The sequence below is a fragment of the Vespa crabro genome, chromosome 1, assembly GCF_910589235.1.
Source record: "Vespa crabro chromosome 1, iyVesCrab1.2, whole genome shotgun sequence".
NCBI classification, from domain to species: Eukaryota; Metazoa; Arthropoda; class Insecta; order Hymenoptera; family Vespidae; genus Vespa; species Vespa crabro.
In genome coordinates, this window is record NC_060955.1 from 23,731,039 (window position 1) to 23,747,272 (window position 16,234).

General features: G+C 33.0%; 1 protein-coding gene across 2 annotated transcripts; it reads right to left on the reverse strand.

Moving 5' to 3' along the window:
* Positions 1-1,431: 1,431 nt before the first annotated feature.
* LOC124421753 (serine proteinase stubble) lies at positions 1,432-16,161 on the reverse strand. Of its 2 annotated transcripts, XM_046957335.1 has the most exons (12): positions 15,875-16,161; positions 15,075-15,495; positions 14,739-14,845; positions 12,084-12,375; positions 11,567-11,653; positions 6,351-6,536; positions 3,820-3,896; positions 3,554-3,654; positions 3,296-3,395; positions 2,978-3,190; positions 2,427-2,540; positions 1,432-2,305 (listed from the first exon to the last, which is right to left on the reverse strand). In XM_046957335.1, the coding sequence occupies exons 4-12, from the start codon at positions 12,181-12,183 to the stop codon at positions 2,150-2,152; spliced, it is 1,134 nt and encodes a 377-aa protein (XP_046813291.1). In that variant the 5' UTR covers positions 12,184-12,375; positions 14,739-14,845; positions 15,075-15,495; positions 15,875-16,161; the 3' UTR covers positions 1,432-2,149. The 2 variants fall into 2 exon arrangements, with proteins under 2 accessions (XP_046813291.1, XP_046813300.1); XM_046957344.1 differs by lacking the exons at positions 15,075-15,495; positions 15,875-16,161 and having other exon boundaries at positions 14,739-14,893.
* Between the last annotated feature and the right edge of the window lie 73 nt (positions 16,162-16,234).

Sequence of the window (16,234 nt, forward strand, 5' to 3'; positions counted from 1 at the left end):
ATCTTCAAATTATTTTCTATCTTAGATTTTATACATATGTATATATATATATATATATATATATATATATATACAAATTTTTTTTATTTCGTCTTAGTATTCCCCAATCAATTTCCTTGTTACTTTTATCAAAGGACTCGTTTATTTTTTTACTTCGTTAAAAGAATAGAAAAGAAATAGGAAATAGGGGAAAGAAAAGAAAAGAGAAAAAAAAAGGGAATAATTCTCTCTCTCTCTCTCTCTCTCTCTCTCTCACTCTCACTCTCACTCTCACTCTCTCAATCTCTCTCTCTCTTTTTCTCAGAAAAGAAAAGAAGAGAATCAAACTAGAAAGCGTAACTCTTGAAAACGTCGACGCACACTTTAACGTAACGCAAACTAATGGATAACCTCGTTCGAAGTCCCCCCTTGTGGTGGGGGTCCGTTTGAAAACCACTGGCGCAGGCTGATTACCGCGGTAACCACCCCCCGAGCGCCAATTAATCTTAACTTTTACGGGGCAAACACTTTTCATTAAGCCCACTCCTTCCTCCGGTCGGTCGGTCGGTCGGTCGGTCGGTCGGTCGAAAGAGAGAAAGAGAGAGACAAAAAGAGAGAGAGAGAGAGAGAGAGAATACTCAGTTTCCATCCCCACATTCGTACTCGTTTCTAGCAAAGCTCTCTCTCTCTTTCTCTCTCTCTCTCTCTATCTCTATCTCTTTCCCCTCTTCTATCCCCTTCCAACCCTCTTTTTTCTTCAACCACCCCTCGCAACCCACTGGAGGAAAATGGCTCCCCAGACAAGCGTTTAATCTGGCTCTAATTAGCAACTTACCCTCCGCCATCCTACCCCTCTTGTCTCTCTCTTTCTTTCTCTCTTTGTCTCTGTCTGTCTCTTTCTCCTTCCCTCCCTCCCTCCCTTCCTCCCTCCCTCTCTCTCTCTCTCTCTCCCTCCTTCACTCCCCTTTTTCCTCTGCCATTCTGCAAGCAGTTTTCTCACATTCTCCAACTTCTCCATCGTGTTATTTGATTCCTGCATAAATACGTTTCCTCCGCTTTGTTTACTTACTTATTTTCTCTTCGAAGGATAATAATTTTTTACAATTGAAATATTTTAAAGGACTAAAGGAATGATTAATATATTAATGTAAATACTCGATGGGATTTAAAATTTAGGGATTCATATCGTGGCACGGGTTATGATTAAACTGTGAAATTTGCACGATAAGAAATTTAATATGCTTTTAGTAATATTCTTCTTTTCTTATTTTTCTTCTCTTCTTCTTCTTTTTATGTACTTGTTCTTGTTTTCTTTGTTTTTTTTTTACTCCACTATTTTTTTTTTTTATTTTTTTTTATTTTTTTTATTATTATTATGATCATTATTATTGTTATTATTTTTTTTTTTATATTTTTTTATTTTTTTTTTAATTCGATAAGCGGATCTAAATGATTAAAGCAAGTTTATCGATGATCATTGTTTTTTATCCTCGAAAGGTAAACGTACGTCGTCGATAATAACAAGAGTATTGATCGGTAATGCAGTCTATCGCGCGTCGATAAATAAAGATTTTTATCCCCGTGGGAACTACTTTATCGATGCACCAATCTATCGCCTCTTACCTCTTATCGATAACATTTATCAAAGAGGAGATAGATTTGTAATGATCGATGAATAATACATTTCTATAATAAATATTATTCCAAAGGTATTTTCTTTTACGTTCGAGTAAAATCTTTCGTAACAATTAAAATTATTTTTTAGCGCACGCGCACGTAGAAGAACGACGTGATTATTATTATTATTATTATTATTACTATTGTTATTATTATTATTAATGTTATTATTATTATTATTATTATTATTATTATAATTATTATTATTACTATAATTATTATTATTATTACCCCTTTCTTCTTTTTCTTTTTTTTCTTTTTTCTTTTCACATCATCCCTATCACGATAAATGTCTCTTTCGAAAGTTAATGGTAGTAGCTTTGGTAACTTTAACAAACGTTAACGCACTGTACGACCGATCTTTCGAGTATTTTGTTCACTCGTTTTTTCCTCTCTCTCTCTCTCTCTCTCACACACGCTCTCTCATATTGTTCGTCTCTCTCTCTCTCTTTTTTCCGAAATGAACAGTAGAACGTATTCTTTATGTGAGATCTCAACTCATAACTTTGTCTATCCACGGCACGAACTTCTGAATATTAGTATATACACCAGGCAAATGTTCACGTCCACAGCCAATACCCCATGAAACTAAACCGATCAACACGTGTCTGCCTTCAACGGACATGGTCAATGGTCCACCGGAATCACCCTGTTAAGAAATAATAATAATAATTAATATTAATTAAAATGAAGTATGTATTAATTAAATTTTAATTATGTACAAAAAAAAAAAAAAAAAAAAAGAGAGAAAAAAACAATACTAAACTTACTTGACAGGAATCTCTACCGCCTTCTTTGTAACCAGCGCATAGAAATACGTCGTGTATGGTTTCGCGTCTACCGGCCGCTCTGAACCACCTTTGACATCTTTCGTTAGGTATCACCTAATCAAACATTTATTTTAATATCGTGAATTAATCCTAATTTAATCCCAATTGTTCCCATGGGATTTATGACGCAATCTCAAAACAATTTTGAGCTTAATTGAAATGATTTGCGCATTGATTCAAAAAATTTTTTTCTTTTCCATATAACGACAAAATCAAAAATGCCATTCTCAAATCTACGGACTATTATTATTATATAGAAGCTTCAAAGAATATACAATATTACTTTAAAGTCAAAATTATTCGTTCTATATAAATGACAGCTTGTTCATAAGTGATTGAGATGTATCAAAGTTCAAGTGTACAATTAGGGTTAATATTAATTCAAGAATTTTGATCTGATGAAAATTAGATTTTTTTTTCCTTTTTTTTCCTTTCTTCGACAAAGAAAAAAATTATAAGACCTATTATAAATCGATGCAATGAAAATTTACCTCTACGTCGACCTCCTGTAAGACCGAAGGTGCTGAACTCTGACCGTGACGGGTTCTTCCCCATCCGGCAACGGTTGCCGTTCGACCTGATAACTTAAGATTTCTAGCTGGCAGGCAAACTGGTACAATGTGCTGTTTAAACGCTACGGTCCTCGACAATTTTACCAATGCCACGTCATTACGGAAATCCGTCGGTGAATATTGTGGATGAACCTGATATATCGTTATATATATATATACGTGTGTGTGTGTGTGTGTGTTGTATGTATGTGCATACTTTTTCACGATATCATTAAATTATTTATCGATAAAACGTACTTCCTTCCTTTCGATGTTAAATTCTTCATGAAGCAAACGTTCCGAGGCATCTCTCACGTCCCATTCACCTAATCGAACTTTCAAATTATTGTTTGGTGTCCTGAATGAAGAAAGACATTAGCTCGCATTAATCATTGTAAAATGTGTCTCGAGCAAAAGGTAGAGAGAAAGATAAAATGTAAAAAGGAAAAAAGAAAAAAGAAAAAAGAAAAAAATAAAAAGAAAACAGAAAAGGAAACTGGAGCAAGAAATATTTACGTTGCGACACAGTGAGCCGCTGTTACGACCCATCTGTTGTTCAACAGAGCACCGCCGCAGGATAATTTCTTCGTCAGGAATCCTGACTTTATGATGGCAGCCTGAAAGACGGGAAAAAAAGAAAAATAAATAAATAAATAAATAAAAAGAAAGAGAAAAACAACAATTATATCGATCTATCGATCTTATTTCTTTTGGATAGATCCATTTCTTTTTTTTTCTTTTTTTGTTTTTTTTTTTTTTTTTTTTGTTTATTTTATTCTAACCTGCCATGGATGACTTCCGAAACTTGAACTGTGCCCGCCAACGATCCTATTGCTTCTGGTATAAAGTTCGCCGCAACCTATAGAAAAAAAAAAAGAAAAAAAGAAAGGAAAAAAAATAAAAAGAATTATCTATTTCATAGGAGAATATTTTTTTTTAGGAAAGAAAAAAAAACGCACACACAAACACACACACACACACACACAAGAAAAGAAAAAAAAGAAGACTCGATAAATTTCGACGATCCTTCGCGTCTGAAAAAAATTTTCCATTGAAATTCATAATCTCTTTCTCTCTCTCTCTCTCTCTCTCTCTCTCTCTTTGTTTCATCCGATCAAAAATATTTTGTGCAATCGTAGCCATAACGTGCCAAAGAGAGCGTGCAAAGAATCATCTCATAATATATATATATATATATATATATATACACACACATATACACATACACATACAAACGCGCGCACACAAAAACACAAATATATATCGTATGTATGTATCGCATTTGTCACTTGTCTCACTAAAAGTGCATTATCGTGCATTGGAAATATCGAAGATGCGAAGAAAAAGAAAAAAGAGAAAATGCTAGTGCTAAAATGTGATCGTATTGATGTCGTTCATTGATTCTCTCCAAAGTCCATTTTCTTAATCTCACTTGGGTATCATTGTCAGTCCATTCTCTTGAACTCAAATCATATATATATATATATATATATTTTATATACACATATATATATATCTTTCTTCATCCCGTGCAAAATATTTGAAAAGTAAAAACGATAACGAAACAGTAGCAGTGGCGGTAGCAGTGGTAGTGGTAGAAGAAATAGATGTAGAAATAGAAGTAGAAGTGGAGGATGTAAAAAAAGAAAAAAAGAAAAAAAAAAAAAGAAAATAAAATGAACGAAAAAGAAAAATGTATAAAATCATCTTTTTGCATTGGTGCTTTCGTTTCTTTATGTGGATTCATCCGAATTGAAACTATTCTCGATTACCACGATATTGTGAATAATCCAACGAATTGGTGACATCGTCGATTGGCACATGGATCCCGATGTTAGAAGGACGATAAGACGAATCGTACTCGTCCTGCGGATAATCGAATTGAACCGTTGGTGGTCGATAGATTGTAGGACGTGTCACGTAACCTGGACGATCGTGATCGTGCTGTTGTGATTGTTGTTGTTGCGGTTGTTGTTGTTGATGATGGTGTTGCCAACTTGGTTTGCTTGGATTGTTCACGACGTAAGAATAACTTGGTCTATGGACGTCTTCCGAGTACGTGGGCTTGCTAGGTCTCAAACTGCTACCATAGATTTGTACGTTGTCCTCAACGTACGGCTGCTGATGCGCCAGATTTATCGAAAATGCTAAGTTCAAACATTCGACCGGCACATTATTCTACTTCCCTTCAGATTATTAATTCCAATATCCAGTATTATTTTCTTACGTTAAACGTTGCGTTCGTCGGTTTTCTCTTTCTTTATATATATATATATATATATATATATATACACCACAAATAATTAATGAAAAGTAAAAAATATACATATATTAATAAAAATATAATATATCCCATATTAAATATTGTATATTTATTTTATTATTATTATTATTATTATTATTATTATTATTATTATTATTGTTATCTTCCTTTTTGTTTTTACTTTTTTTATTCAACGATTATACATATATTCAATAATATTTAATAATCAAATAAGAGGATTATTGAAAATTGATATAAATTTGGAATGAACGAATGAAATACACGTAAGGAATAATACAAGGAAGTAACGTCATGGTGAGAACACCCCAATTAAATTCTCGCGCTCGCAAACACAAAGTTGTCTTTGCGAAGAAAAACGAGAAGGAGAAGAAGAAGAAAGAGGAGAATAAGTAGAAGGAGAAGAAGGAGAGGGAGAAAAAAAATAGAGACCAAAAAGAAAAAAAAAAAGAATCTGAAGAAACTAACCGTGAATGGGCTCCCCTCACCCCCTCTACTCGCCCCACCCTACGGTCTTTGATATTGTCGCTAGGTGTCGTCTCACCTGACCGTTTGCTCTCTACAATTCGATTGTGCAATTTCGGATGTGACTACCTATCTAGAAATCAGGCTACCTGCTTTGCCGCGCTACCGGAAGTTTTCTTTATTAACGACATGCCTCGTGTCGTATTATAGTTCTTTTTCTTTCTTATTCTATTATTATTTATTATTATTATTATCATTATCATCTTTTTTGTTTCGTTAAACTCAATTGAACTCAACTCAACTTATCTTAATTTAACTTAACTTAACTCAAAGAGAAAAGAGCTCTCTCGATTCTCGTCGTTTGTTTTTTTTCTTTTTTTTTTTTTTGTTTGTTTTCTCTCTCTCTCTCTCTCTCTCTCTCTCTCGCGCGCGCGCGCGCGCGCGCACGCGCGCAGATCAAAGAGAAATCGTATTTCAAATAAATATAAACAAACTGGACAAAACAAGAAAGAAACAAAGAAGAAAAAAAAGGAAGAAGTAAATATCATAATGATTTCATAAACTCACTCGCATTCTGAAGCAATCCAACGCTCGGTCTCGGTATTTTCTCCGGGATATCGTCATCGTCGACGCAACAGCTCCAAATCAATCCGCCGGAACACAAATCGACCGGTCTACCGCCGGCCAGGACGCAACTGATACTCAATCCGCACTCGAATTTCGTCCCCTTGTATTTGCAAGTCTGTGGTATCACTGTGAAATGAATGGTGCAAAAAGGAAAATATTTTTTTTCTTTTTTTTTCTTTTATTATTAATATCATTATATGCGAATATCTACTTATTAAAATGGATTAGACATTATTAATGAATATTATTTGCAACCGTTTATATGGATTACACGTACAAACGAAAATAAAAAAGAAAAATGTACAAACGAGAAATATAATCCGTAAAAATTCGTTTCAAGAAGAAGAAGAAGAAGAAAAAAAAAAAGCCAACGATCCTAATTATTATCATTACCGAGAATATATATAATCGTCGATTCGACGTATTAGTTTCGGCTTAAACAAAAACAAAAACAAAGAAAAAAAGAGAAAGAATAAGAACAAAAAAGGAAAAAAAAAAAAAAGAAGAAGAAGAAGAAGGACAATTACACCTCGAAACGTTATCATCTCGTTCATCATCTCGTAGAGAACACCGCATTTCCCTTTGCTCTGTTTCGCTCGTTAAATGGTTAAGTCGTTGGACGCTTTCGTTCCGAAGTACAATTTCGTAAGTGAAAATCTGGAGCTCAAAGGTTACCGAACGCGAAAGTTCAAGCTCGAACAATAATAACATTTATCGATCTGTGTTCGATTGTTTCTTAGGGTGTGTCTTAATTACCCCCTCTCCCCTCCCTCACCCACCCCCCAGCCCTCCCCACCCCCTTCTGCTATATAATTACGAAATCTTTGCGAATAGAAATTCGAATCGTTTCCTGTTAAACTTTCAGTCTGAAACGGAATAATATGAAGCAACAACCCGATGATTAAAATGATTGTTATTTAAAAAAAAAAAAAAGAAAAGAAAAGAAAAAAAAAGAAAAAGAAAAAAATCTCAAAAGAAAAGAAAAAGAAAATTGATTCAATTTCTTTTGTTCGCTTGTTTTTTTTCTTTCTTTCTTTCTTTCTTTCTTTCTTTTCTATTCTTTTCGTTCTGTTTCGTTTAAAAACGTACTTCTGCCCAACATATCCATGATGCCGCTTTGAAGATTCGAAGCGGTATGTCCCCGATAATCATCGGTGTCGCTCTGATTTCTTTTCTTTCTTAGTGTCTCGACTAATAGGACACCTTGCTGTTGACTATTCAACTTCCTTCTTCTACCTTGTCTATAACCACTTCCGAAATATTTTTCGTAATCCCCGTTGTTCACTTTTCTTTTAATATCTTCCAAAAATTCTTTGACGTTTTGCGTATCATCGTCATCGGACAAAAAGGTATTCGTTCGTTTTGGAATATTCCAAATGTCTTCTTCTTGATCACGATTGAACGTATCATCGTTCCCAATGGTCAACGAATAATATTTGGAATCGTCGTCTTGACCGTCATGATCGTCGTCGTCATGATCGTCATCTTGATCCTCATTGTCAGGACGATCGGAATAACGAACGTTAGAAACGTAATGATAATTTTCTTTCTCCGATGTTGGCAACTCCACGATATTTTTCATACTGTTTCCAACGATAGCACGATGTTCACGTAAAAACTTTCCACGTTGATTGGTATTGTCGAAGGCAAGATAATCGTTATCTTCATTATCCTCTCGAAAGTTCTTCTTTTCAACATTTCGATTTCGAGTTAAATGAAAATTTTCATCGTCCTCGAAAAATATCGACGGTACGTTAAGTTTATCCTGCCGATAGATAGATCGTTGAGTCGTAACCGTTCTATCGTCGAATCTATCGTCCAATCTAACGTCCAATTGGCTACGTTTCCAGGACGACGATGACGTACTCGGACGATTGTAATATATTTTTTTTAAATCGTAACGTACCTGTTCAATCGCGTTCACACCAATGAGAACGATTAGGAACGATCCAACGATCTTCATGATCGATGGATTATTTTAAGAGAGAGAAATAGAGATAGATAGATAGATAGATAGACAGATAGAGAAAGAGAGAGAGAAAATTCGACGAAGACTCCAGTTTTGAAAGAGAGAAAAAAAAAAGAGGAAGAAAGAAAGGAAGAAAGAAAAAAAGGTTCGTCACTAAGATGATACTTTTTTAAACTTCATCGTTATAAGGGACTCGTTACTCGACTTCATCGTCAACGTTTTCGTATGATAGACCGATTAACGGATAAATCCTTGGATCTTCGTGATAAAATCTGTATATCCCTCGATCGTCTGACGCATGACGATTCGATCGATTGAACCGAAGAAAAACGTGACGAACTTTTTCTCTCGTTTTTTTTTTTCTTTTCTTTTTTTTTCCCCCCTTTCTAAAAATGAATCGAGATTATTAATTTTTTGATCACTGGAATATCACCATGGGGACTTTAACAAAGATCAATAAACACAGGCCAATGAATATGACGAATAATATATAGATTATCAATGGAATAAGAGTACTCGGACTCCACGTGGAGAACTGATATCGATCCGTTGTCCCGAGTCGAAGATCGGACGCCAACGTGGTGGCTAGACGCTTCTCACTGGTGTTGCTGTTCCTGGTGTTGCTGCTGTTGCTGCTTGTTCTTGCTCTCTGCTTTCACCAGCATCGGCTTTCCCAAAGGCAAACCGATGTCACCTCTTCGTCTTGCATTGGCTGACTCCCCACCCTTTCCTTTTCCACGAGGAGACTCCCAAGTACTTACTTACATACTTGCTTGCTTGCTTTCTTGCTTGCTTTCTTGCTTGCTTACTTGCTTGCTTGCTTGCTTACTTACTCGTTCGCTTGCTAACAGCCTTTTCCTTTCCTTTTCTCTACATTCTCATTCATGAATAAAATTCTATTCTTCTTTTTCTCTATTATTCTAGAAAATTAATTGGCTTTGTTTCTTTACCATTGAAAATCATTTATTCGTGTAATACTTTTGACTTTTTCATTTTTAATATTAAATAATTATCATAAATCGTTGTTCTTCATTTTATATCGATTATGTTATTTGCATTTTCTTTTTCATTCAATTTCAATAAAAGCAAAAAAGAAAAACAGAAGAATTGATCTCCATTAGAAGTGCAAAATTAATTTCGACAATGCTTCTTTCAATGATTTTCGTAATAGTCAGTTTCTTGTTTTATCGATGTTTCTTATCCGATTTTTAACAATTGACTTGCAGTATATACACGATGGTGATTTTAATTGTACTTTTTTGTACAATCTTTATAATCATTCCTGTCGTATCGATTATGTTATGTCACATTTGTTTTAATCGAAAGAAAAAAAAAAAAAAAAAAAAAAGAAAAAGTGATTTCTGGTGATGATTTTAACAACGATATTGAATAATTTTCGTAGAATCGACAGCACCGTGTTTAATATTATTACCCTGGTTTCTCTACATAAAAAAAAAAAAAAGAAAAAATAAATAAATAAATAAATAAAAAAAAAAATAAAAGAAAAGGAGAAATCATTTTCGTCGATCGTAAAGCTAGCGTCGCGTAATAAATTCTTTTCGTTTGTAAAAGTTGACGATGACGATGATTTAAAAAAAAAAAAAGAAAGAAAAATAAAACCAAAAAATAGAGAGAGAGAGAGAGAGAGAGAGAGAAAGATATCACGAAGAGATATATCACCAGGGTGAAATTGTTTGTTACAATATAAAAACAAAACAATAAGGCCCGTAGTAAATGAGTTCTCGTAGAAAGTAAGCGTTATTGTAAATGGCCTTTCAAGTACGATTCCAATTTCGTCGTCCCTCGTTAACTCGACTTTGAACCGCGAAATTTCTACGTCCTCTTATTCGTGATCGCGTTTCGTTCTATCAACAAGTAAATACATAATAATAACTCTTTTTGGATCGACGATCGAAAAGAGTATACCTAGATAAATCAGAATTATTCATTTTGAAGAAAGAGCATATTAATTATAATGCGATGATAAAATCAATTAATTGTTTAAAATCAATGACATTCGTCTCGTTCAATTGGACGATGTTATCAAAGATATATAATCAGAATGATTCATTTTACAGAAAAAGAGAGAGAGAGAGCGAGAGAGAGAAAATACATATAAATTATAATATTTAAAATTTAATACAAAATCAAAAATTATTAAATCAAAATGGAAAAATCTCATGGGAATAGATTAATTCGAAGAGGACAGAAAATTCTCGGTTGAAATTTAAAAATGAAATAAAATGAAAAAGAAGAAAAGATAAAATGAACGTCCTTCTATTTCAACAAACAATAAACAATAATTTCGTAATGTTACTTCGAGCACTTATACTTTTATAACTCGACAGAAAAAGGAAAAAAAGAACTAGATATAAAACATCCTGTGTGACAAACTTTATATGCACACGTATAGTCAAAGGGGGAAAAAAAAAAAACAAAAAACAAAAAAAAAGTATTCCTCTTTTGTCGAAAAAGGAAAACAGTAAAAAAAGGACGACAATCTATATTTTTTTGATCGAAAAAAATTTCCAAACTTTACAAAGCCTTTATACGATTATTAATATTTGTATTAAAATCAAATCCAAATTCGATTTATAATATCAGAACCGTGGAACAAAGGGCAACAACCTTGTTGAATAGATTAACGTAATTATTACGTCAAATAATTTTTATTTTTATTTATACTCTTTTATCCGTTCACTCCCCTCCAAGCCCTCTTTTCATCCCATACAAAGATATATAGTTATCTAACTCAGTTTCACATTAATCTTTTTTAACATCTCCATATAAATTCTCATCGTTGACGGACGTGTTTGATTTATTTGTCATTTATATTCATTTCTTTTATTTATTTACTTCTTTTTTTCTTTCCTTCCCTCTCCTTTCTATCTCCTCTCTTTCTATCTTTCTCTTTCACGAGAGTTGGCTCGTGGCCGAAAGTAAAGGAAAAGAAAGATTCATTGTCATTCGAAGTGAGTTAAGCGTGTTAGTAGTAGTAGCCTTTCTCTTTCGGTGCCATCATATTTAAAATTCAAGCTAATACGATACCACTCACAGGTCAGGTATGCAGAGTTATGATCGATCGAATCACGTAATTCTCTCCTCCCACTTAATTCATGACGTTTCAGGATAAAAGGAAAGGAAAGAAAAAGAATATAAATATGTGTGTATGTTAACGTTAACTTACAACCGAGCTCGTCGAAGAATCTCGTATGTCTGTTAGAATCAAGACGATTCTCATCGTTCGAAGATATTTCTTCGTTCTCCGGGAAATCTGTTAAAAAAAACAAAACAAAAAAAAATTGATAACTTTATTAACGAATTGAGAAATAAAAAGAAAAAAAAAACATTTTTCTCTCTTCTTTTTCTTCTTTTTAATAAGATATTTTATCGTCTTAATTATGTAGAATATTTTTCGCAAAAAAAATGTCATAACAACAAATTTCATGTAATCTTATATATCTGATACAATCTGTCTTAGAATAAAAAAAAAAAATTATTTGATCGTCAGATAAATATATTCATTTTGAAAAAATAATTGCTCCATTTCTTTCGACATATTTTCATGAGAAATAAATAATTATTACTTACTTCATATTTTAAGTGACAAAGAAGAAGAAGAAGAAGAAGAACGTGACAAAAAAAAAAAAAAAATTAAAGTCTAAAATATCGTATGAATTTTCACGAGGACAATAATTGCTTACCAAATTTCGTGAGATAACGATCGTTTCTTCTGTAATTGCCGTGGCACGAGCCGATCAGGACGTAAAGGATGAAGAAGAACGACGATGTGGACGCAATCATTTCTTTTCGTCCGACAGCCGATAAAGATCCGGCGAAAGATTCACTCTCATTCACCGTTTCATTTTCTCACAAACGTCCGTCCCCTCATACATGTTACCTCGTTCCGTCGTATTATTTATTTATCACAAACGTTTTTTCCCGATTATTCTCTACTATTATTTACGTTTAAACGTTTTACTTTCTCATCCGACCCTATCAAACCAACAAACAAGTTCTAAGAAATCTACCCTTTTTTTTCTCTCTCTGTCGAGTTTAAAAATAGCCCGTGATTAGAAAGAGAAGACAAAGAAAAACATTTTTAATTATTTCCTATTTAAATTCGATTTAATTCGAATAAACCATATATGCTTACACACACACACACACACATATATATATATATATTTTTTTTTTTATAAAGGAATCACACGATTGCTCTTGTCGAAACTTTGCTTATTTAAATAAAGAAAAAAAAAAAAAAAAAAAAAAAAAATTTATTTCATCCATTCAATCGAATTACCTAAGTATTTTAATTAATTTAATAAATCGAAAAAAATTTATAATGACTTTTAAAGAAATTTCGTTCATTTAATAAAACTATTCGATTTAATTCGATCATATATTATTATTCTATTTATATTTATATTGTATAATAATTAAGCGAAAGAGAAAAAAAAAATTGCAAATATAAAAACCAATCTTATTTACTTCAGAAACATTAATATATAATATATAATTTAATAATGTTATGTAATACAATTTAATCAATTAATTTATACATGTATATATATATATATATATATATATATATATACATAAATAAAAAACAATAAAATGATATATATATCCATAATTTAAAAAAAAATTTTGTTATTATTGTTTCGACGAAGAACAATTCGCAACACTTTACATGGAACGCCATCGTTTCATTAAACATTTAATATTAAAAAAAAATAACAAATAAAAAAAAAAAATATATATATATATTTCCCTTACAAATTAAGATCTATCATGTCTATTCAAAAAGAAAAAAAAGAAAAGAATAACTTTTGTTAATATTCGATCATCGGTATATATCATCTCATGATGAAGGCAAACAAATATATATATATATATATATATATATATATATATACACGCATACACACAAACATACACAAACACGTACACATCAACGTGTACGTCATAGATTTACACGTTCGCACATAAGTATATACATATTTCCTCGTTAACCGGCCGAGTTCACGAACCGTGGCGAAGCCGTTCAGGTACAGTCTCACTCAAAATTGGGACACGAAACCAGGCCACCGAAACAAGTGGCACGCCTTTTAGTGCCTCGTAACGTTGCGTTCGAATCGTCTTCTCCCCTTCTCTAGTCTTCCTGCCAATCTACATCCCACTCCTTGGGCCCCTTAGGTCCCATAGGTCTCCCCTCACCCACCCACCCACCATCACTACTCGTGTACCTTTAGTTATTAGTGAAAGTTAACCGGTAACTTTCGACTTTGACAACGAAGCCATTTGTTGGTAATGGTTCCTCTCTCTTTCTCTCTCTCTTTCTCTATCTCTCTCTCTCTCTCTTTCTTTCTCTCTCTTCGATTAGTCCAATGGAAATTCGGAATGTCATTAATTCTTTTATTTATTAGAATTAAAGAAAGAAAGGAAAGCTTTCTCCTAACTTGAATTTCCAAACTTGTATAGAATTTATCGTACACGTGTTCTCTACTTTTATCTTTCTACATATGTATTTGTGTGTGTCTCTGTGTGTGTATGTATAGGTATGTACATATATATATATATATATATAAATTTGCAATTATATGCAATTTCGTATTATTTCTAATATAACATATACGCAGTTATATATACGATATTACAGACAAAATTTATGGCATAACAAATTTCCTAATCATATATGCTATATCATAAAAATATTTGTAACAAGTATATATACGTACGTACATGTATAAATATATATATACAAAGAAAAAAATTTGCACAAAAATCACTATAATTTGCATGCATAAACATGACGCAGAACATACGGCATATTCAAATCTGTTAATATCGCATTAAATGTATTTATAAAGTAAAATTTTAAATCAATGTGTAATATCGAACGCATGACTAGAGATGATCCTAATCGCTAATATCAATTTTACCGTTCGCAGGAGATCGCGATTTATATCGATCGACCCGCTTTATCGAACCGTAACAAAATGCATACCTACAATTATGGATAATTCGCCCCCCCCCCTCTCTCTCTCTCTCTCTCTCTCTCTCTTTTTACCTTTTTGATTACCTATTAAACTTAACTCACTTATGGTTATAATTTACTAGTGCGGAAACATGACTACGCCCAGTAATGATTCCGCTTGGGGAAAAAAAAAAAAAAAAAAAAAAAAAGAAAAGAAAACTAAAACTATAAACTCGTATGGATGATTATTCTTCGATAGCAAGGGGAAAACAAAAAAAAAAAAAAAGAAAAAGAACTAAAAACGATAATAATCGAGATAATCGAAATCTTTGGAAGGAAGCAAGAAAAGAAAAACCTCTTGGAGTCTCCGGTGTCTCACCTGGTTTTCTAACGAGATCAAGGTCGCCGACACGGGAACTGAATATCGAAGGAATAACCAAGATCACGGTCACGCGAAAGCTCAAGTTTCGATTATTTTTTTACGATCTAAACGAGGAGAAGGAGAAAAGTAAAGAATCATTGTTAGATCTTCTTCTTATCCATATCTCTCCCTCTCTCTCTCTCTCTCACACACACTTTCTCGTTTCTTTTCACCACTGAACAACACTTATTCTCTTCTATTACTTTTCAATACATGCGTAACATATATACGCACACACACACGCACACAAATATATATATATATATATATATAAATGTGTGCGTGTAGACATACTTTGTTATATTATTACATTCTCAGATGCTTGTATTTGAAGGAAGACGAAAGTATAATATTATCGTGAAAAACGATACACTTATGAGAAGAATTAATCGCGTCAATTTGTAGATAATAGATTTATTTTTGAATAATCTTACAATTAAATCGTAAATTATATTAAAAATCGAGGATCGTCAATTGATTATCAGTTTTCGGATACTTTCGTCGTGGAACGAAGATATGTGCGTGTGAGAATAGACCACCGCGAGACGCGAGTGACTACTGATGAGGAACGGAAACGCATCACCATCCGAGACCACTCTCTTCGAATCGTTCTGATCTCCGTTACCTTTCGTCGTCGTCGTCGTCGTCGTCGTCGTCCACGAAGCCCTTCTCCTTACTCTCTCCCGATGGACCACAGACTGACTACTACTCTCTTCTAAAACATTTATTTTCTCTTATTTCGTTAAATTACTATTTCTACCTACTTACTTGACTCTATACGAGTTAATTAATTAATTAACATCTTTCGCTTTTATTACATTTAATGATAGAAGAAAAATTTTCATGCTCTTTCATACATGCAAGTTAACGTATATGCGTATATATATATATATATATATATATATATATATACATACATATGTATGTATATGTATAGACACGTGCGGGTACGCGTTAATTTTTAATCCTTTTTATTTATCCTTTCGACCATAAAGGTATAAAACTTATGTGAGGTTTTTTGCTTGTACTGTACTTGCAATACGATCGTGTCTATTTGATACACTGACCGCGAGCCCGCAAATCCCGAAACTTACTTTCATAGAAAGTCACAGTCGCTCGAAGGAACAATCCGTTTTCTTCAACGTGCGGTTTCACTTTGCTCGAAAGATGATAGATAGGTCATCATCGAGTGAAAATTCAAATGTATTTAAAAGAACGTCTTTAAATTGTATATTTTCTCAAACTTTGTATATTCTTTTTCCTCTTTTATCATAAGGTCTGTCAATTAAAAAGTAATATTCAATCTCTTTGTCGTAAACCTTTTTTTTTTTTTCCCCCGATATGTCGATAATTTAGGTTTCCGTCGATGGGTTTACCGATCTTGATCTTGAACGCACTCTAACGGTGCAAATTGAAAATGATATTCTTCCTTATCGACCAACTAAAATGACCAA

What these genes read in the sequence shown, in the direction of transcription:
- LOC124421753 (XM_046957335.1), bottom strand. Translation starts at nt 12,183, where the DNA reads ATGATTGCGTCCACATCGTCGTTCTTCTTCATCCTTTACGTCCTGATC. An exon ending in TCGTTATCTCACGAAATTTG is followed by an intron (nt 11,654 to 12,083) that starts GTAAGCAATTAT and finishes TTTTTTTAACAG; the next exon opens with ATTTCCCGGAGAACGAAGAA. An exon ending in GCGGTAGAGATTCCTGTCAA is followed by an intron (nt 2,306 to 2,426) that starts GTAAGTTTAGTA and finishes ATTTCTTAACAG; the next exon opens with GGTGATTCCGGTGGACCATT.